The sequence below is a fragment of the Lemur catta genome, chromosome 11, assembly GCF_020740605.2.
Source record: "Lemur catta isolate mLemCat1 chromosome 11, mLemCat1.pri, whole genome shotgun sequence".
Lineage (NCBI taxonomy): Eukaryota > Metazoa > Chordata > Mammalia > Primates > Lemuridae > Lemur > Lemur catta.
In genome coordinates, this window is record NC_059138.1 from 78,138,979 (window position 1) to 78,161,296 (window position 22,318).

Consider the following 22,318-nt stretch of genomic DNA (forward strand, 5'->3'; position numbering starts at 1 on the left):
TTTTAGAAAAGCAAAGGTAAAAACTGTGTAAATTAATGCAATCCAAGTCAAAAACAAAACAAAACACCTTTTGTCTTGTTTTCCTTCAATAATCTGAAGGAATCACTGGTGAGTTGAGTACATTGCTACTTGCTCTAAAACAGAAATGTGTTAGAGGGTTCTATGACCCAAGTAACAACAATGTATGTAAAGGGTACCGTTAACATTACATTGTTTTTATGGTAGGAAATTCTCCTATTACTTGTATTCATTTTGGTTAAAAAAAAGTTGACTCAAATAAGAAAATGAGTTTTAGACTACACAGAAATATGTTCAATCCCACTGAATCAAATGATTATGCAATAGATGCAAAGATCACGTCTATGTTATTAGGCTGAACCATATGAAACTGGACTATAGTTGACCCATAAAAACAATTTCATATGCTTCAACCTAACAGCTATAACTAAACTGATGATGACTTAATCACCACGTATAGTCAATTTTCACCCTGATCATACACTGGCTGAGGGAAAGTAAGTTTGAACAAAAGATGTATTACGTGTGACACAATGCTGTTTGCTTACTAAGTCATGTTCTAGTTTATAGGTCAGAAAAAGCTAGAGAGAAAGAGAAGGATGAAAAAATAAAAAGAAGAGAAGAGGAAAAACAACAACAAAAAGAAGAGAAAATAAGAAAGAGATCATAGGGCAGTTGTCCTCTTTAAAAGAGAGGATTTTTTAAATTGTCGTTTTTTTAAGATTTTACCATTGTGAATATGAGAATAAATGTAATTTCTTTGCACACATACAAGTACATATGGTATTTAAATGGTTAAAACACTAACATAGGAGATAATACAGAGTGCTTAAAATGTGCTGTTAGGAACTTTATATACTTTTTCATTAAGTATTATTGAGGTTGGTGGTTTCACATACATTTCTTAAAGATAAGATTGCCCTCATCCAACAGTATCTATTAAGGAATGAGTTGAGATTTGAAGCCAGTTCTGACTCCAAAGCCTGTATTTTTCCTACCTCATCCTGGTGTATATAATGCAATGAACTCTGTTGTTGTGCAAGAAATATTTCTTAAAAATTTGAATGCTTGTCATTTAAATTCAGAAGCCCAAGAATATTTCATACTGTATGATTTACATGTGTTATTGCTGAGCAAAGAAAATTTAGCATAAAAAGGAATAGGGTAACCATTTTATATTCTAAGAAGCACTGTAATGTGCATTAGAGTTCAAGCAAAACATTTCAAAGATAATTTGAAATTCAATTCAATCAGTATTTGAAATTCTATTGTATGTCAAGCATTGTGAAGAACGATCTGTATAAAATTTCAGTCCCATAATTATTAGGTTAGAGACAGAGGTTAAAGTGGTGAAGATTCACCATTATAAATGGAACTGGAAATGTTCAAATACCCACCATTTTCACATGTACAGCGGACTCTCGATTAGTCATTTCTTGGTTATCCAATCTTCTGGATTTTCCCAGGTGATGTCACAGCAAAAGAGAAAAAGAAAGGTACACGTGACACACATAAATTTCAGGCTCTTCCTGTATCTGATAACACACTAAGGTGGTACTTTTGGTATGATTTAAATACCAAATTATTACGAGCGTTTTTTTGGTTTGTTTTTTAAGAAGCTCAGCAAAGGTTTTACTCTATCTGGCATAGTTTTGGGTTAAACATTTTATATGGAGAATTTGGAGCTCCCTTACAAGAAGAACTTAATATGGTGTTAGAATTTGAACAAAAAGTTAAAATGGAGTAAATATTTGCCAATAAACCACCTCACTTTATTGCAAGGATATTTTATCAACATTTTCTCTACATGTCAGGATGAAGTCTGTCGGAAAATTGTATGTTGCTACTTCTGAATCAATGTAGGAATAGATAAATGGAACAAAGTAGGGAGAAACATAAAACACAAAAGTCTAATTTTTTCTTCAATTTTCTTATATTAAAATCTTTAATTTGAGGATATGATATGACTAAGATATAAGTCATGTTTGAATCTAGCATAGTGTCTGGCACAAAATGGGTATGTGACAGTGTTTGTCCACTGAATAAGCATTTTATGAGTCTGGGTGAAATTTATATGTATCTATTCATGAAACTAAAAGCAGCAGTTTTTAAAATACCCCTCACCATTATTATTATTATTTTTATAGTATAGATCTTAGGGAAAATTACTAATTTGCTTTTATTCCATGACTTTATTTTTACTTTATTCCAGATAAGTAAAATTTTATAATCAAAGCACTATTTAGAAAGGGCAATTTAGTTGAAAGGGAAAAATATTTGGCTTTTTCTTAAACTCTGGTAATAGAACTTGGGCATTAGATCTGTGTTCTTTTAATTAAAAGGTGTTACAGGAGATATATCAAAATTTCTCTAATTCTAAAATTCAGCCCCCCCTTCCACTTTAAGTCCATGAAATTGCAAAATGTCTTTTCTCCCTCTCAGAAAGGCTGCTAGTTAAGTTGATGGTCTCATAATTGATGGCATCTTAGAGTTGAGTAAACAATATTTCCAAATAGTAAGAAGATACTTGCAATTTTTCACACCTGAGAAATAATGTAATCTGTAGAAGTATATACGTGTGTGTCATACTACTATACAACTCATCAAGCATTTGATCACCACCCCTAAAATATAATTATAATGGTATTTTGGAGATTAGTAGTCTCTAGTTTAGATGAAAGTTTCCTTGGTCTAACTTCTTTCTGTCATAGTCATCTACCTTTAACAAAGAAGGTATCACAGAATTTGCATGCAAGTCTGTTTCTTCATTTATAGGAATCAAAGCATAACTACTAAATGCTTCTGGCATTTTTTTGATATTTAATATCAGAAAAGGGGTCTAGATTTCGCAAAAGGCACTATTCAAGACCATTTTATTAGCTTGAAAAAAAAGAAGAATGTGGAAAAGTACAGTAGTGTTTATAAAAATATTTCATAATCTGTGAAACATTTGAAAAGCCCAAAGGAAAACAATTCAAGCAGTGAAGAATTAATTAAATTCATTTTAATATCTGAGAATCTAAGATCTTTTTGTTACACAGTCTAGTAGCACAATTCCACTCCAGCCTCTACCTTCAAGTATGCTTTTTGGAGCAATCATTTTTACTTTAAAAGAAAAAAAGAAAACAAAAACCAATACTACCAGGTAAAAAAACAATCTGCCATCAATCAAAGTTGGTCTCATCAAACTTTATATAAACAAAATAAACAAAGACTGATCACAAATTTGATAATGGCCAACTCTAGGACATTTTTTAAATAAGCAAACCTAACAATTCATGGATACTATGCAAATTTCAACTGAAGATCTTTTATTCTTCCCAATCCTCACTGGCAATCTGACCAGAATTTATCTTTGTTCAAAGATAATCTCACATAAAGTGATACTGCAGTGGTTACATAAAAATCACTCTGAGGTCTGTATCATTTTAAAAAGTATGAAGACTAAGCCATAAATGTCAGCATTCTGGCATTATTCTAAGGAAGACACTGGAAATTAGGGCAGGGTATTTTTAAACCTTTTAAACCAATAGGCTTGTAAACCTATACCTGGTTTATAAAGTTCTGGCTTACTTTGCCAACGGTCATCTGTTGCAGATGCTTCAAGAGAAGAGTTGCTGGAAAAAACACATCAAGTGTAGAAGACATGTTCAAAAATAGAAAATAGTACCCTTGAACTATAAACTCTCTTCAAAGGAAGTTTTAAAGTCTTAAGTCTTTGAAATCTTTAAATGTGGACTGGAAAATGTGGAAATTGGAAAATAATTAATTTGTGTACTTTCTGTATAAGATTAAGGTTTCTACTATAGCAGTGTTCATTACAAGGAATTTGTAGGACAAGGCTAAAGACTGAAGCAAGAGGTAAGAAGAACTTCATTTAAATAGCACAAACTTGATAACTGAAAATTTATGGTATTAATTCAGTTATGGTATTTCGTTCTGAGATGATAGCTTCTAAATCAATTAATGAAAATTGGTATGTCTACATGAAAAAAATTTACTTGCTTTAAAACAAGTCTTAAAGTATCTGAATGCAAATTGAATACTTTTGAAGACCTACTTGACTCTGTCTTAGAAAATGAAAAAGATTAAATTTGTTACTATAGCTTTAAAAGTTGTGACTCTGCTTTAATTTTGATACTTGCAGAAATATTGTAAACTACATTGGTAAGATAATAAAATTGTGAATGGCAAACTGTATGTTACTTACATAAGAAAAGATATTAATATATATTACTATAATATGGACAGGGTATCAGCAACAGTACTGATAATGAATCAGTTTTTTCTGTACTTTTCCAGCAACCTAACCTATTTGTCTTAAGCTTCAGTTTTTAAAAATGTTACTTTCTTAGGGTGATTAACACATGGAAAATCAAAGCATAAGTTTGATTTTTCTGTAGGGTTGTAATCATTTTCTTGGGGCATTTAAATAATTCTCCCTAATCAGATTTTCAACTCAGCAATGGGAAAAAAAATACACAAACTGCAAAATGAAACTTTTCTCCGTACAGACAAGAAACAAAATTGAAACTGAATAGCAAAAGGTGGGAGGGAAAGAGGAGGCTGTAGGAGGAAAGAGGAAAAAATAGAGTTCAATGGCTAGTTATTTAAAAATTGGCAATTTACACTAATTTTCTTAAATGGTAAAACAGCTTCTCAGTCAGAATTTTATGGATACTTATCAAAATAAACAATTTCAATGCTTAGAATTTACTCTATCCTTCCCACCCTCACTACCTCTAATATCTAATAGCCTTTTTCAAGATAAATAAACCAAGGCAGATAGAAACTAAGTAAATTATACTAACTACCCTTAAGGCACTCTGAGTTTTCTGTCCTTGGATTTGTTCTAGAACAACAGCATAGGTGATGAGCGATATCCAGAGATGCAGGGTTTGGTGCAGGCTGCCAATAAAAACCAAGCAAACTGCTTTAAGAAACAGTCTGCTACATGATCTAATTTTTCTGATTTAGAGAGAGAGAGAAAAAAAACCCAAACAAACTATAAAGTGTGGAGGATTCAATTATTTAAATCTAACTTGCCCATGATATTCTAGGCTTTTATTGCAAGATACATGTCTAAATCTTAATTTTCAATATATGATTTGTTATAAATCAGTAATCCAGATTTTTATCAATTTGTAAAACAGACCAGTATAATCCCATTCTATGATATCCTGGGTAAAGCTCACAGGCACAAAAAAATTAATAATCTTTACTACTAGCCATAATAAACTGTTCCTAACCCTAATGACACAAAGCATGTAGCTATCAGCAAAACCAAATTACACAGCAACTGAATAAACAACAAAATTGAATCTTACAGTGTTTTCCCCCAACTTGGAAAGACACTTCTGAGGGTACTTTTCTTTTTCTTAACATCTACATGTCAAACAAGAAGCTCTTAAAATTAGAATGTATAAAAAAAAAAATCTGTGAGACCTTAGACTCTTCAACATTTTGCATGTTCGTATCTTTGCAAACTATAAACTTCTGCATTAGACTGGATCATTCTTTTATTTCCCAAGTTTATATTTTAAAATGCCCCAAATTTCAGCAAGATACAGAATCAAGTAAGAATCATATAAAGTTAAACAAGAGAAACTCTTCTGTCTACATGAACTGTACACACTTACCCTGAAGGTAACCGGATGAGCAACGCCAGCAAAAGAAAATTCTTCCTGTCTGAGCAGTACTAATATAGCACAAGGTGCAACTGAGGGCGGTTCCAAAAAGCCTTGACTAAGCCCTATGCAAAAATCTTGTGACGTAATACTGCACAGTGCTTTATTATGCTCTGCCCTACAGCCTTGCTAGCTCTGAGCTAGCCACCAGTCTGTTTACAGAACATAATCAATTGAAATTATGTGATGGTTAAGAGAAGGTAAATCCGTACTATAAGAACACAGGAAACTGGCTCTGCAAAGAAAAAAGGAACCTCTACATAACCCTTAAAAATATTCCTTTCCTCATGGTTTGTCAGTGGTTTCTCAGTGTACTTGTGACATATGTACTTTTCTGTATGAATACTGTATTTTAATACAAAGTAAAAAAAAAAAAGGTTTTGGTTGCTGGGGTTGGGGAGAGGAGGATGGGAGTGATTGCTCAATGGGTACACAGTTTCAGTTTGGGAAGAAAGAGTTCATCATGGTGGTGATGGTTGCACAGCAATGTAAATGTACATAACGCCATGGAATTGTACATTTTAAAATGGCTTAAATGGCACCTTTTATATTGTGTATATTTTTCCACAATTTTTCTTAAAAATTAGTTCATTTAAGCCCATGAGCAAAAAGACATGATGTGTGTGTGGTCAATATAATGTTAATAATAATCTTTATTACAGGGCAATAGGATTTAAAATGATTTTTGTTTTTCCTCATATTTTCCTATATTTTTTTGTAAACTTTCATAAGTCCAGCCATAAAATCTGAAGATAAAAATTAATTACTAATTTGAAAAAGTTGAAAAAAATGTTCCTTTCCTGTTAGAAATAAAAGCACTCAAACGGTTGTGAAGAAAGTATTTTTATTGGTTTTAAGGAGAACCAGTCTTGTTTTAACCTGAGCAGTAGAGTAGCAATATGCTAATAACATGTGTCAGGAACTGAGAGATAAGAAGCTGTGGGCTCTGGGAAGCTTTATCAGTAGGAAAATGCCTAAACTACACTTATGTAAATAAATTTTTATATCAACTTTCTACTGTCCCCAGAGAAATCTAGCCCAGGCAATATTTTAGTAATCAAACTTTGTGAAGTATCATTTTCTACTAAAAACAAACAAAAATCTAAAAATTGCCTTTTAAAAATGTCACTAACAAATTATCCAAATGTGGCATCTACTAAACATGAAACTTTTGGTGCTGCTATATTATTTTAATAAGATGAGAAGATTCATAACAAACATTCCTCTAAGAGGAAAACCTATTATATCTAATTAGTAAGAGAGGCTCACGGGCAGCAAAGGTGTTCCATTTTGAAAATATTTCTGTATTATGTACAAAAATGATGACTTAATTGTCCTTTAATATACTACTATAGTTAGCAATGATAGGAATTTTAAATATATCACTTTGAAAGATGACTCATAGATAGACCATCTTCAACAACAAAGAATGTTGGAATTATAGTTCCACAAACTTTTCAGGAAGCTATTTAGAAATACTATTAAAAGCCTTAGGAATATACATTTCCTTTCACACAGCAATTTTTTGTCCAGTAATTTATCCTAAGGAAATAAGGCAGCACACAAAAATTTAGTTGCAAGGATATACACTGCAGATTTGTTTTATAATGGTGAGAAAGTGGAAACAACCTAAATGCCCAATACCTAAATGTTTACCAATATGGGAGAGGTGAATAAATTGTGATATACACATAAAATATAAAGTTATGCTGCTCTTAAAAATGATTCTTATGAATAGCTAAAATGTATTGTGCATTTACTATGTACCTGACACTTCTAAACACTTGACAATTCCTTGTCTCATACAATACTTATAACAACCCTAGAAGGTTTGTGCTATTATTATCCTAATTTTACTGGTGAGTAAATTATGCCTTATAGCTGATAAGTGGCAGAAATGGATTCAAACTCAGCTCTAACTCCAGAATCCATGCTTGCAAATCACTGGACAGTACTGCTCCATGAGATAAGTATTTACAGACACACTGAAACATACATGGTCTACTACTGAGTGAAAAAAGTTATGAGTATCTACACTGAGAGTCTATCTGGGGAGGAAAAATCTTTATATAAAGATAGGAAAGTCTAAAATAGAATACATAAAACAGTATCAGTAACAGAATTAAGGGGCTATTTTTACATCCTGAGTTTTATAAAATAAATGAGTTCCTTGGGAAATAAAAATGGTGTTAAAAATGTTATAAAAGTAGCACAAATTATGTCCATAGTCAGAAAAGAAAATTAAAAAGCCTGTCAACATCATATGGATGGTTTGGAACAATGTTTCCAAAGTAGAAAGAGAAGCAAAAAATTCAGCCAGCTTACTGTACTCTAAAACAAAACACTTTATGGCATGAAAAGAAAGATGGCTAGTATCATATCAAGAGGAGTCTCTAAGGGTAGGTGGTTTTAGCTCTGCTGTGTGTACCTGTCCTGCTGGTCTGACACTAAGGAGAGCAGATAAGAGAGGGAATATGGGTGTCACTTCCTGCCTATAAGGGACTTCTTCATCCTTTTAATTCCACCCAGTAACTGTGTGTATGCAGTAGGGGTGGGGTACGGTGTCCGTTGAGAAGGTACTAATGTTGAGTTGCAGTCTGAAATGTCAGTTCTCTGTGTGATCATGGCCGAAGAATGACCAGACACACCAAAGTAAGGCAAGCATGAAAATGAGGTTTATGGAGGAGAGAAAGATAGGATTACAGAGCAAGAGCAAGATAAAGGTTTACAGAGCAAGATACATACGCCACAGATGACATCCGGACCCACTGTTGTAGCAAAAGAGAGAAAAGCGGGCTTGGTTATGGTCTGGGTCTTGTTTTATAGTGTCTGGATTGGAACCTCCCTTGGGGTTCAAATGTTACCATGGAACCACTTTGATTGGACAGCTGGGATTTATATGACCTGATTCTTACTGTGCATGCAGATCTCCCATGAGTCTCTCTGAAAGCCCTCTTGGGGGGCAGTGAACCTCAACGGCACCCACTTTTGTCCCTGGGAGTCCTGGAATCCCTCACTATCTACCTACCATTAACACTTTCTTACTCTGTCAGAGTCCTTGAAGCTTATGGTGACCCCTTTTGTACATTCTAATTTAATCAGTATAATCTTAAGAGAAAGATAATACTTTCCCTTTTTAATAGATAAGGGAGTTAATAAGTCACTTATTACTGATATGACTTACGTATAAGAGTTGGAACACTCTTCTTTGTTTAAAAAAAAAGCTTTATCATGCTGTCTGTAGGCAATAATATACACATAACGTTTAAATGAGAGGGTTTGAGACGTCTACAAATGTTTTGAAAATGTGCTATAGGAAAGGAAAAAGGATACAAGCAATGCACTGAAACAAAGACACTGAATTTTGTTTCAAACAGATATAGGGTACTTTTTTTTGGAGAAAGGACTGAAAGGATCTTGAAGTAAGAAGTAGTAAAGACAGGTTTTTTTAACAACACAATGGACTTTCATCTCTGTACACAATGACTGGGCCCTGTTCCCTTGGAGTTTCTTTACTCATTGACATAGAAACAATCACTCCGACCCTTCCTAATGCCAAAAGCAGAGAATTTCTCATACAGGACTCAAATTTTTGGAAGATTATTTTTCTTTCCTTACAACACTGAAACTGCATGTCTTTATCAATGGAGAAAAGAATATCCGTTAGTATTTCTGAGTAACTAGTTAAGAACTTTTAGCTTTTATTCAATCAACTTGAAAAACTAAGAATTATCACTTCATATTTTGCCATCAAAAAGTTCCTCAGAAACTGCAAACTAATAAATAATAAAGCCCACAAAAAAATCAAATCTATCAATTTAAACCTAAGAACACTGATTTTTTTTTCTTTTGGTCTTTAATATTGGAAAAAAGAAGTAAAGAGAATAAAGATACTGCATTAAAGAAATCACATCATAATCCCACCATCCTGTAGTATGCATAGTTACTTCTCAACTATCCAATCTAAGACTTACCAACTAACTCATGGTTTGGTTACCATACTCCAATTATCATCCCAACAAGGAATGTATTTTTAAACTCAAATATGAATTTGACTGACACCCTAGGAAGTTATTCCAAGCAAAACAATGAAGCCATAGAAGGAAGACAATTCAGGAGGTGGTGAGATGTCATAGTCTCCATACTGACTCTTACAAAACTTGTTCCTGCTAATTGCTGCATGATGTAAACACAAAGATGATTTTTTTTAAACATGCAAAACATCAGTCTAGGTATTTGACTTCTCTCCAAACTTCCCTGAAGAAGACAACGTGAACTGACTTCAATACTGTGATGACCGTACAAAACAGAACTGAAACAAGGTACTATAGATGTTTATATGAATATGGCTTAAAATGTGTAAATAAGGACCAGAAACAGACATGGCATCAGTTTTTTTTTGTTTGTTTTTTTAATAAAGACATTCGGTCTCCCAACGTTGCCCAGGCTGGAATGTAGTGGCTATTTACAGGCACAATCCTACTATTGATCAGTACCAGAGTTCTGACCTGCTCTGTTCCTACCTGAGCCCGTTCAACCCTCCTCAGGCAACCTGGTGGTGCCCTGCTCCCAGGAAGTCACCATACTGATGCCAAATTTAGTGTGGATACTCTATGGGTATACCGTACTACATCCCAGCACTCCTGGGCTCAAGTGATCCTCCCGCTTCAGCCTTCTGAGTAGCTGGGAGTACAGGCATGTACCACCATGCCCAGACTAAGTTTTTTATCATTTAAAATCACTGCAAAAACTTATCCTAGTAGGTGACTGTATGTGAAGCTGACTGCTGCATTTATAAATTTACTGACATACATACATGCAAACTAAGAAAAACCTGTTTCCCATCCCATTGTATTTCTTAAAAACTTTGCAAAAATCTACATTAATTTTCAGAAACTCAAGTGAAGTTCTTGAATAGGGACTATATCTTTTTAACTTTCTTACTTAAAAAGCTTTAAATTCTGTAGTTTAAATTCGTTTTAGAGGAAATGACATTTATGTTGCGATAGGTAGGTCAGATTCAAGAAAATAGGATGTAAACAAAAGGAGTCTTTCCTAGCTCTCCTTTCAAATGCCCTATGTTTCAATATTTCCCCATGCTTAGCACTGAAGTTGTTTGCATTTTATTATAGCTGGGTCTCTGTGCTTGAAATGGAACAAGATGAAAAACTTTCTGTTTTAATTTTGGACTCCTTCCATATCACACAGTTGCTATTCTGTCCACTGAAAAGACACAGTATTGTTTAGGATTGCTATTTTGTTATAGGTTATGTTAAAAATAGCAAAAAGGTTACACAATTTAAGCTTTTATTATTGGTACATTATATCTAGTACATCTAAATGAAGAATACAAAATGACACTTTACTTACTATCCTCCCTTCTTGCTGTGCCAGATAAACACATTAAGTAACTACTAAAGTAAGAAAACAATGAAGCAAATTATTTTGAGATTCAAATTTATAAACTAATATTAGTAAGTAGTAACAAAGTTATTTGAAATCATATGAAGGATCAGTAGGTGAGAACTTGAGTTTTAAAAGTCTATAAATAGAAGAAACCACAAAATATAGCCCTTAGGAAACTTCCTTGAATATTAATAAACTTAAGATAGTAAATCAGACTACTCAGTTTAACCTGAGAAAAGTTTTGATAACACATACTACATTCAACAGTGGAATGTGTACTCATCAGAATAAAACCTATAAAAATAAGTTTTGTCAGAGAAAGGCTTTCAAAAAGCTTTATGGTCAGGTTTTCTCCTGCAGAGTTCTTTCAAACTTTTAAAGTTCCCATGCTAAATAAACTTTTTAACAACACATAAAAAGATGTGAAGCTATCCAATTCCACTTGTGAAGCTAACTACTATAAAACCCTGAAACAAAAACCTGTCAGAGATAGCATAAAAAGGGGAAACATTCCTAATTCCACATGTCAATATAGATAAAAAAGTCTTAAATTAGTAATAAACTACATTCAATAATATGAAAAATAATTATCTAACAGGACCAGATCAAATATATTCCAAGAATCAATTAACAGTCATCACAGAGGAATGATAGAATTATAGGGATTGTATCTTCTTCATACTCTGGTATTTTCTAAATATTCTATAAAGAATACCTTAGTCTTATACCAAGAAGAAAACAAAAAAGATTATTTTTTAAAAGTTACATGTTGCAAAATGCAAGTACAAGTGTAAGTGTACACTGATGTATATGTAGTAATTCTACTACATCTTTGGAAGATATGGATGGACATGACATATATTAAGTCATGTTTATGAAGGTAAAATGAAAATAATCTATTGGGCCAAATCCTACCTTATTTTTTCTATATAGTAGCCTCTTCATTCTATGGCTGGGAGGGTAAACTAATTAGTAAGATACACAAACTAGGCCAGGTGCCGTGGCTCACGCCTGTAATCCTGGCACTCTGGGAGGCTAAGGCAGGCGGATCCTTTGAGCTCAGGAGTTCGAAACCAGCCTGAGCAAGAGCAAGACCCTGTCTCTACTAAAAATACAAAGAAATTAACTGGACAACTACAAATATATAGAAAAAAATTAGCTGGGCATGGTGGCGCATGCCTGTAGTCCCAGCTACTCGGGAGGCTGAGGCAGGAGGATTGCTTGAGCCTAGGGGTTTAGGGGTTTGAGGTTGCTGTGAGCGAGGCTGATGCCATGGCACTCTAGTCCAGGCAACACAGTGAGACTCTGTCTCAAAAAAAAAAAAAAAAAAAAAAAAAAAAAAAAAATATATATATATATATACACACACAAACTAATTAAACAGTATGATATTTTCTCCTACTCTGACTATAGACTAAAGTCATAATGTGTAAATGAGGAGTCAAATGCAAATGAAGCTCTGTAGACATTCTACAGACTTAATACATTGGTTTAAAGAAGACATTTAAAGTTTAAGCTTGAAAAGGAGGCATGCAGGCTGCTCAAAATTAAAGTGAAACAAAAAACTTGGAAAAACTTATCACCAACATACTCTCACATGGTTAAAATCTTTTTATATAAAAAGTCCTTGCAAGTCAAAAAAACCTAGACATTCAGAAAAAACTAAACAGCCAATTATTTTTTAAAGTTCAACTACAAACAGAAATATATTTAAAAAATACCATTTGGCAGAGATGAAAAAAATGATATCAGCTGCTATGAAAATAGGGAAATAGGCACTTGCAAATACACTGCTGGTGGAAATGTAAATTGGTACAACCTTTCTGGAGGGCAATCTGGCAGCACATTAAGAAGCCTTACATTTCAACGTGCCCTTTGACCCAGTAAATCCATGTAAACAAATAATCATGGACATGCACAGACACTACAAAGATGTCCACTGGTCCATTATTTATCATAATGAAAAATGGAAAACAATCTGAATGTTCAATGATAAAGAACTGGTTAAATAAATTATGATACACAGGTATTTTCTCACTCACATGTGGGAGCTTATAAAAAGCTGATCTTATAGAGGTAGAATAGAATAGTTACCAGAGGCTGGGAGGGGTGGGAAGGGGAGGGGGGACAAACAAAACTAGGTTCATGGGTACAAACATAAACAAATAGAAGGCATAAGTTATAGTGTGCAATAGCACAGCAGAGTGACTATAATAAACAACAATATATTTCAAAGTAGCTAGAAGAGAAGATTTGAAATGTTCTCAACACAAATAATAAATGTTCGAGGTGATGTGATGGATATTCTAAAATACCCTGATTTGATCATTACACATTCCATGTATGTGTCAAAATATCACATGTACCCCATAAATATGTACAAATATTATGCATCAATAAAAAGTTTTTAAAATAAAATTATGATATCTATGCAATACAACAGCATAAAGTAATATAGTCATTAAAATATAAGTATAAATTTATTATCAAGGAATAAAGGTAAGTGAATAATCTTGTTAAAAACAATGTTACAGTATGACTACATTTGAGAAAAAACTATACTTAATAATTATGTGCACAGAAAAAGAAAGGAAGTACACTTACTAAAATAGCGAGTTTTTAGGTGGCAAAAATTATAGATTACCTTTTTTGCTCATCTAGATTCACTAATTTTTGTATCAACATATTATATGATATAAAAAAGGAATCAATGGAAAATAAAATAGGTAAATAATTTCAAATGAACAAATTCCTTACAAAAAACTGGATAATTCAGTACTCAAGAGTCCTTAATTATTAAAACTTCCTTTAAGCTAAGTCACATGATTAAAAATCCATGAGTTAATTTTTTGAAATCTGTAGTGAGCTACCTGATCTGCTCTTGTGTAAGTGTACTAAAGGGGATTCAAAAGTGAGTAAAACATATATGGAAGCTTTATTCTCTATAATAGCCCATGTTTCTCAAGGGTGCTAGGTGCTCAGGTTAAAAACTGTTGCTCAAAATTTGGCAAAATGCTGGACATATCCTAATACCTTTTTAAACTTTAAGAAAGATGCATGATAAAGTAAACATTCTGCCATTACCTCCAAATCTGGGGGCTCAAGGGCAATATTGTTTAGAGGTAATTTTTTAAATGTGTTACTTAATTTAACCTACTATAAGAGAGTATCATGTCTAAAAGAAAGTTGGGCAAAATTAGTTGTATTAACAGAAGAAAGAAAATAAGAGAATAAATATTTATTAAATTACTATGTGGTAAGCACTATTTGCCACTTTATGTGTTGTCATCTCTTTTTTAATCTTAATAATCTAGGAAGGCACTTAGAATAATATAGTGTTGGAATTCTCCCAAATACAACTAAAAACACCAAGTGAAATAAAATACAAACACTAAGACAAAACATATCCTTAGTATAATACACTGAAGGAAACAAGGGGGTAGGAGAGTATCTAGGTGAATCATCTCCATTCTAGATAATTGGAAATTGAGGTTTAGAAAAGTCAAGTATCTTGTCCAAAGCTAAACCATTAAAATGTGGCAAAGATGAGATATGAACCAAGGATTTGCCAACTACTAAACTCTCAAACATAATCCCATCCCCTTACAAGATTGTCTATTGTTCAAACCACAGATTACATCACTTGTTAAAGAAGATACTATCATTACTAGATAAGCCACAATACTTACAAGAACACACAGAATTACAGAATAATAATTATGGAACACTAGATCCATAATTCTATCCTATCAAAATTAGGAACATGTGACAAAATCTGATATAGTTATATAAAAACATGGTTGTACACAAAATAGAATCTTTCTTCTATTTATCTAGCTTGGAAGGACATAAAAATTTTAAAGATCAACAACACATTTACACCTACTTAAATTACCCACATGGGGTAACTTTACCCAAAAGCTTCAGAGAGACCCAGAATCATACTGAATGCTGACTCTACTACTCATTAGCTAGTTCCTAAGCAAGTTAACAGAAAATTACAACAACAACTACCAGCTGGACTGTGTTTTAAGGATTAAGTAAATATGTATGATGTACTTTCAGCTCCTTTCCTAGTTACAGGATGATGATACAGTGGCAAACTAACCCAAAGGGCAATCAGTTTCTAATTGCTTTCTAGTTCTAGTCCTAGTGAAGCCTCCTTTTCTTCCTAAACTAACTTCAATGAGTTTCTATTTTGCAACATTTCACTATGCTATATAAAATGCTTGCGTTCTCAACTTTTCCTGTCTCCCTTTATCAAAATCAACCTAATGACTCATTCCCTTAGAACCCTGACAGTTGGGAAGAGAAACTGAAATAGACTGACAAATTGAACTTTGTTCATAGGGAAGACTGTATAAGAATGTGTTAATTGTTTGACTATGGTATTCTGAATCTTGTCACCAACCTTAAGCCCAAATGGCAGGGTATTTGAGGTAAGGTAAATGATAAGGCTGTGCCATGACACAGCAGTGGTGGAGGAGATAGAATGGAGGCAGGAAGGATCTTGCAGGCACCCACTATCTACTTCCACCTACTTACAAGAAGGAACTTGGCAAACAAATTAAGCAACATTTTAATTAACTGCTAAACTACTTTGTAATCTGCTAGGACCCTGAAAATGAGGAAGATTAACAATACATATGAAAAAAATTGACAAAATGGCATTTAAGTCTACAATGGCAAAAAATCGTCAAAAACTTGGTTTAAATTATATAGATCAACGGTTTAAGCAACTATGAGAGTTAACATAAAAGTGCATAAAACAAGAAAGGTAATTTTGAAAAGTAACACTGTACCATAGCAGAGAGAAAGAGAGAGAGAGGCAGAGAGGGAGAGGGAGGAAGGTGGGGGAGAGAGGGAGGGAGAGGGGGATGGAGGAGAGGGGGAGGAGGAGAGGGGGAGGAGGAGAGGGGGAGAGAGAGAGAGAGAGAGAGAGAGAGGGGGGGGGGGGAGGGAGAGAGGGAGGGGGAGGAGTGAAGTCTGCCACCTGCTGACAGAAATATTGAATTGTATAGATTTCCCTGCCAGCTGTTTTTTTGTTTGTTTGTAGACAGAGTCTTACTCTGTCACTCCAGGTTGAGTGCTGTGGTGTCATCATAGCTCACTGCAACCTCAAACTCCTGACCTCAAGCGATCCTCCCACCTCAGCCTCCCAGAGTGCTAGGGTTACAGGAGGGATCCACCGCACCTGGTCCCTGCCTGCTGTTTTGAAGGGGAGAATAAACCTATCAGGTAAGGTTTATGATATTACATGTCAAATAAGTTGTTAAACTGAAGATATAAATTACAACTTCTAATTTAAAAAAGAATAAAGACTAAAATAGAATTTAAGATTCTTTATCTGTATCTCAATTTAATAACTAAATGTGATGCCTGATTTATTTTAAAAGCAAACAAAAAAGGTAAATATGGAAATGACTTAACCTAAAATCATATGGGGAACATTCAAACTACTATGAAAATTCAGGATAATCCAAAACACTGCAAAAATTATAAGGTCCTATAGATTTCACCTCTTCAATCCACCTCTTTTCTGTCTTCCTCTTTCTATTGCTCCCATAACACTTTAAGACTTCATTATTTTTAACCTAGACTTGTTTTAATTCCTGCTTCCCACTTCCAGATTATAGTAATGCTAATTAAGTATATGCTCAGCTACCAGTTTAATCATACTAAAATGCATTCCACTCTAGGATGACTGCTGTGGAAGAAATAAAAAGAATGCACTCTCAGCAGGGCATAGTAGCTCAGGCTTATAATCCCAGCACTTTGGGAGGCCAAGGCAAGACCATCACCTGAGGCTAGGAGTTGGAGACCAGCCTGGGCAACGGCAACACAAGACCCTGTCTGTACAAAAAAATAAAAATAAAAAAACACACTCTGGCTGGTCTGAAGGTAGTGAGTTATCTCAAGTGATTATTCACAGTTATAGATCAATCTCCTTGTTCTTCTCTTTCCCACTTCTTACTACTGCACTTGATTAGTCTTTAAAAAAAAAAAAACCAAAATGCACTCAAAGAGTCTTTAGCAAATTAATTATTAATATCTTATACTGATAATAAAGATATTCTACAATGTGGTCCCAACACACTTTTTTTTAGAGACAGGTCTTGCTCTGCTGCCTGGGCTAGGATACAGTGGCTTCATCATAGCTCACAGCAACCTCAAGTTCCTGGGCTCCAGTGATCCTTCTCCCTCAGCCTCCCAAGTAAAGTAGCTAATTTTTCTATTTTTTGTAGAGATGGGGTCTCGCTCTTGCCCAGGCTGATCTTAAACTTCTGGCCCCCAGCAATCATCCTACCTTGGCCTCCCAAAGTGCTGGGATTATAGGTGTGAGCCACTGTGCTGGCCTTCACTTATATATTTAATAGTATTTTTTGTAACTTCCCTTGTCAATTCAATGGATCCTGTCTTGGGAAATCAAGTCTTTCCCAAAAACATGTAGTTGGAAGACACAAAAAAATTGACAGAGCACGAGAAACAAGGAGAATTTAAGCATTGCCTTTGTTATTTTGTCAGTTGAAATAGATCTTTAATTTTATATTAGAAGTTCACGAGAAATTGGGGTTTGCTATAGACATTTCTATTTGTAGACAATGTTGGAAAGTTAGTTTTTTCATATTGGAGGATTTTTTTTCTTCCAGCAAGCTGAAGAATTTTGTTCACTAACAAAGGTTTTCAAGGCCATTTTCACCTGATAGCTATTTTCACTTGATACAGTGTTTATATTCACTTTTAAAAATCTTGTTGCCTGCCTGAGCAACATAGAGACCCCATCTCCACAAAAAATGCAAAAATTATGCAGGCACGGAGGCACTAGCCTGTAGTCGCAGCTTCTTGGATGGCTGAGGCAGGAGGATTGCTTGAGTCCAGGAGTTTGAGGTTGCAGTGAGTAAGCTATGATGATGCCACTGCACTCTAGTCCAGGCAACAGAGCAAGACACTGTCTCAAAAAAAAAAGGGGGTGGGGGCAGGGGAAACTCTAGCTATTTTGCTTGTGGTCACTTATCTAAGAATTTTGATTTTTGATTTTTTTTTTTTTAAGAGACAGACTCTCCCTCTGTGCCCAAGTTAGTTGGAGAGCAGTGGCATGATCATAGCTCACTGTAAGCTTGAACCCCTGAGCTCAAGATATCCTCCTGCCTGAGCCTCCCAAGTAGTTGGAACTATAGACACATGCCACCATGCCTGGCTAATTTTTTAAAATCTTTTATAGAAACTGGGTCTAGTTATCTTGCCCAGGTTGGTCTCCAACTCCTGGCTTAAAGTGATCCTTGACCTCCCAAAGTGCTGGGATTACAGGCATGAACCACCATGCCCAATTTAAACAGTAATTGGTAGCCCCAATTATATCTGTGAGCAAGTAACCAGGAAATTTTGTTACATGTAAAATTTGTACCTTGCCGGGGTAAGAATCTAGATTGTTCTCAAACTTCAGTATGCATCTGAATAACCTAGAGGGCTTGTTAAAACAGATTGTGGGACTCCAACAAAGTTTATAATTCAGTTTGTCTAGGGTGGGGCTAGGTAATTTGCATATATAATCAGTTTCTTGGAAGAGGGTGATGCCACTGATCAGAAGCCATTCTTTGAAAACAATTGGTGTAAAACACTAGCATATGGGATCCAGTATTTCAAAATAAGGCTTCATCCTTCTCTCTAGTTGTCATGGTTTATGAAACCAGCTCTTATAAGCCTTAACTAGGTTGTAAAAAGTCGCTGTATCATGGGGAAAAATGTCCACCCCTCATCCCCAACTGATGATTAGTGTTGGTAATCTAAAGAAAGTAAAAGGATCTAAAGATATGATGGCTTAAGCCAGAAAATAATTTTTGGATAAATTTAAAATATAAGTATCCAGTTCAAAGGTGGCTCCATCTGTTACATAAATAAATTCACAACAAAACGAGTAAGAAAAAAATCTGTAAAACTAAAAGTTTCAGGAAGTAACTATTTCTAGCTACTATAAAAATGGCTCACTAGATAAGAGATGAAACTTTTAAGTTGAAAATGTGGTTAACTTGTGGCACGAGGATAAAACACAGGAAACATGTGACAAGTGTGATTTGAAAGGACAAAGTTACATGCCTGGTACAAACATTTCCATATTTGCAAATTTGGAGATTCGATATGATCTTGCGTATATCTTTTGACAATGTTGTGAGTTTAATGTATTTCCCTTATTATACAATATATTTTATTCAAACTGGACCAGTCATGATCGTTACCCCTCAAATACCACCACCACCGTGAATCATTACTCAATCTTATCTCCTAATTCTTTGAACTCCACACAGCCTTTTGTTAGTATCTTTTCACAACCATATTCAGGTTGAGAATGCCTTACTCAAACTGCTTGGGATGAGAAGTGTTTTAGATTTGGATTTTTTTCGGATTTGGGAATATATGTATATGTATTCCAATGAGATTGTCTTAGCGAGGGGACCCACGTCTCAACATGAAATCCCGTTATTTATATCCACCATACACACATAGCCTGAAAGTAATTTCATACAATATTTAAAATAATTTTGTGCAGCCGGTCGCAGTGGCTCAGACCTGTAATACTAGCACTCTGGGAGGCTGAGGTGGGAGGATTGTTGAGCTCAGGAGTCCAAGGCCAGCCTGAGCAAGGGCAAGATCCCATTTCTACTAATAACAGAAAAATTTGCTGGGCATCATGGCACGTGCCTGTAGTCCCAGCTACTCAGGAGGCTAAGACAGGAAGATTGCTTGAGACCAGGGGTCTGAGGCTGCAGTGAGCTATGACGATGCCACTGCATTCTACCCAGGGGTGACAGAGCAATATCCTGTCTCAAACAGAAAAAAAATAATAATAAAAAAAATAATAAAATAAATTTAAAAATAAAATAAAACTTTGTGCACAAAACAAACTTTGTGTACATTATTGAATCATCAGAAAGCAAGGGTATTAGTATCTTAGCCACCCACGTGGTTTTACATCAGGTGTTCAAAAAGTTTCAGATTTTGGAGTATTTTGGACTTCAGATTTTCAGATTAGAGATGCTCATTCTTAGAGTACTGTTACGTCTATAGCTTTGAAGCTAGTTGTGACACATAATTGGGAGACTAGCTTCTAAATCTCACTAGAATGTATGAAGGAAGTGGCTATGTCTCAAGAGCTACTTAAAATCTAGATATTTCAGGGGTGAATGAATATATCTTTACTCTTGGGGTGAAGAAAAGATAACAGCTATTCTGAATTTGTGTTCTCTACTGGTATATTACTAAGTACTTAATTAATGGACTCTCCTATTCTCTCTTCATAATAAAATCTCAATTTTGTTGGAGGGTGGCACTGTGCTGAACCAAAAAAACAATTCCTCAGCTACACTTGCATTTGGGTGGCCATATGACACTGTTCTCTCCAATGGTATGTAAGCAGAAAATTGTGCTTGACTGAATTAGGTATCCTCTTCCCCGCCTCCTACTTTCTACTGTCTGGAACATGGACATGTTGGCCATAACTGCAACAATCATTTCCTGACCATGGGAAAAGCCAAGGAAATTTCAAAGACCTGTTCCTTGATATCCTTATACCCCTAATTAACACAAGCAACTGCCTGCTTTTTGGACTTCTCATTCCATTAGAAAAATAAAAACTATTGTTTATTGAAGCCACTGTTTTTGGGTCTCTGTTTCTCTTAGTCAAGTGCAACTAACAAAAAAGAAAGACAAAAGAAAAGTACCCAGGCAGACCCTCAAAGAGTATATGTAACAATGAACTATATAAGACATTGTGTAAATTGCTAAATTTGAAAGATCTTCAGGAAATGCAAGCAGTTCAGAGAAAATGTTTTACAAAAGAAATCAAGAATTCAAAACAGGTAAAATGTAGACAACATGAGCCAGGTGTGGTGGCACTCGCCTGTAGTCTACTTGAGAGGCTGAGGCAGGAGGATCCTTTGAGGCCAGGAGTTCGAGAATGCAGTTCGTTATGATCATACCTATGAATAGCCACCGCACTCCAGGCTGGGAAATAGAGAGACCTTATCTCAAAAAAAAAAAAAAAAGTCTACATGATAGTGCTGATTCACAAAAGCAGCTGTTTAATCTTGGGTTTTTCTCCCTCTCCCTTTTTAAAATATGGACTCAATAGTGGGCTTTCGACTCACTCAGTATAGTACCCAGAGAACATCTGATATTTTCTTAAAGTACAGGAAGGAAAGAAGTTTTTGTTAGAAGTTTATTTCCTGGAAAGAAACACACCATACAAAAAACAGCACCAGCTATTTAAGGAGTAATAGTTGATGTTCACAACAAAGCCATAAATAGTTGAGATATGTTTAAATTAGAAATGACAATTTTTAACTGGTTGGGGAAGTTCTAATGACAGGTCTATCTCCTCCTTCCTGCTGTCCAAATGATTTCTTAACCTCCTTATTGCTCTTTAGGGGATAAGCTTAAGACTACACATTTGTGCTGGTGTTGTGTTTGCACTTTACTTCACTGGATAGATTCTCCTACTTTGGGAGAATTTATAATAAAGGATATGAGAAAAAGTGAATAAGATTAAGCCATCTCATCTTTTTTGGACAGTTTTCTATTAGAGAAAAATAAGAAATTTGCTGATAAAAATAGAATTATTCTATGAATAGGGAGTTAAGGAAAATATATAAATAAATAAAAAGAATTAGAATATATTCTGGTATTACAGGCAAAATTAGAAAAGCAGTTGGTATGTAAAATTTGGAAAGATGCCTTTTAAGAGGAAAAAACATCAACTGGATAGAAGTATAGAATAAAGTAGGTTGAAGCAACTAATGCAAGGCTGTAAATAATAAGATATAATGTAGATAAGAATATGCAGAATAAGTAACTATAACTCAATATTAGTACACTCTTCCAAAGATAAAGAGCAAGCGAGAGAAAAATGTTCTATATTCCTTTCAAACAGCACCTGTCCATCTGTGTTGTCTACCCCTTGCGTCTTCTCCCCCTTTCTCCATTTTTAAATTTTATTTATGTACTTTTTTTTTTTTTTTTTTTGAGACAAGTTCTTGCTATGTTGCCCAGGCTGGTCTCGAACTCCTGGACTCAAGTGATCGTGCCACCTCAGCCTCCCAAGTAGCTGGGACTACAGGCGTCCACCAATGCACCTGGCTTCTCTTACCTTTAATCATTTGTTTTTCACTGCTCCTCTGCCCACAAACATGCTCATGTGCCAACCATTGAAAAAC

The 22,318-nt window shown here is 34.7% G+C and overlaps 1 protein-coding gene across 6 annotated transcripts in view; it reads right to left on the reverse strand.

Moving 5' to 3' along the window:
• NT5C3A (5'-nucleotidase, cytosolic IIIA) overlaps positions 1–22,318 on the reverse strand; it is a 57,932-nt gene that overhangs the window by 16,175 nt on the left and 19,439 nt on the right. Inside the window, exons 1-2 of one of the 6 annotated variants that reach the window (XM_045564583.1) lie at positions 5,658–5,952; positions 1,416–1,470 (exon numbers count right to left, since the gene is read on the reverse strand). The exons of 1 other annotated variant lie outside the window; for it this stretch is intronic. In XM_045564583.1, the coding sequence (XP_045420539.1) occupies positions 1,416–1,451 (36 nt within the window). In that variant the 5' untranslated portion in view covers positions 1,452–1,470; positions 5,658–5,952. Of the gene's footprint in view, positions 1–1,415; positions 1,471–3,567; positions 4,572–5,657; positions 5,953–22,318 lie in introns of those variants that run through there. 4 more of the 6 variants (XM_045564584.1, XM_045564585.1, XM_045564586.1 and 1 more) reach the window with 4 other exon arrangements.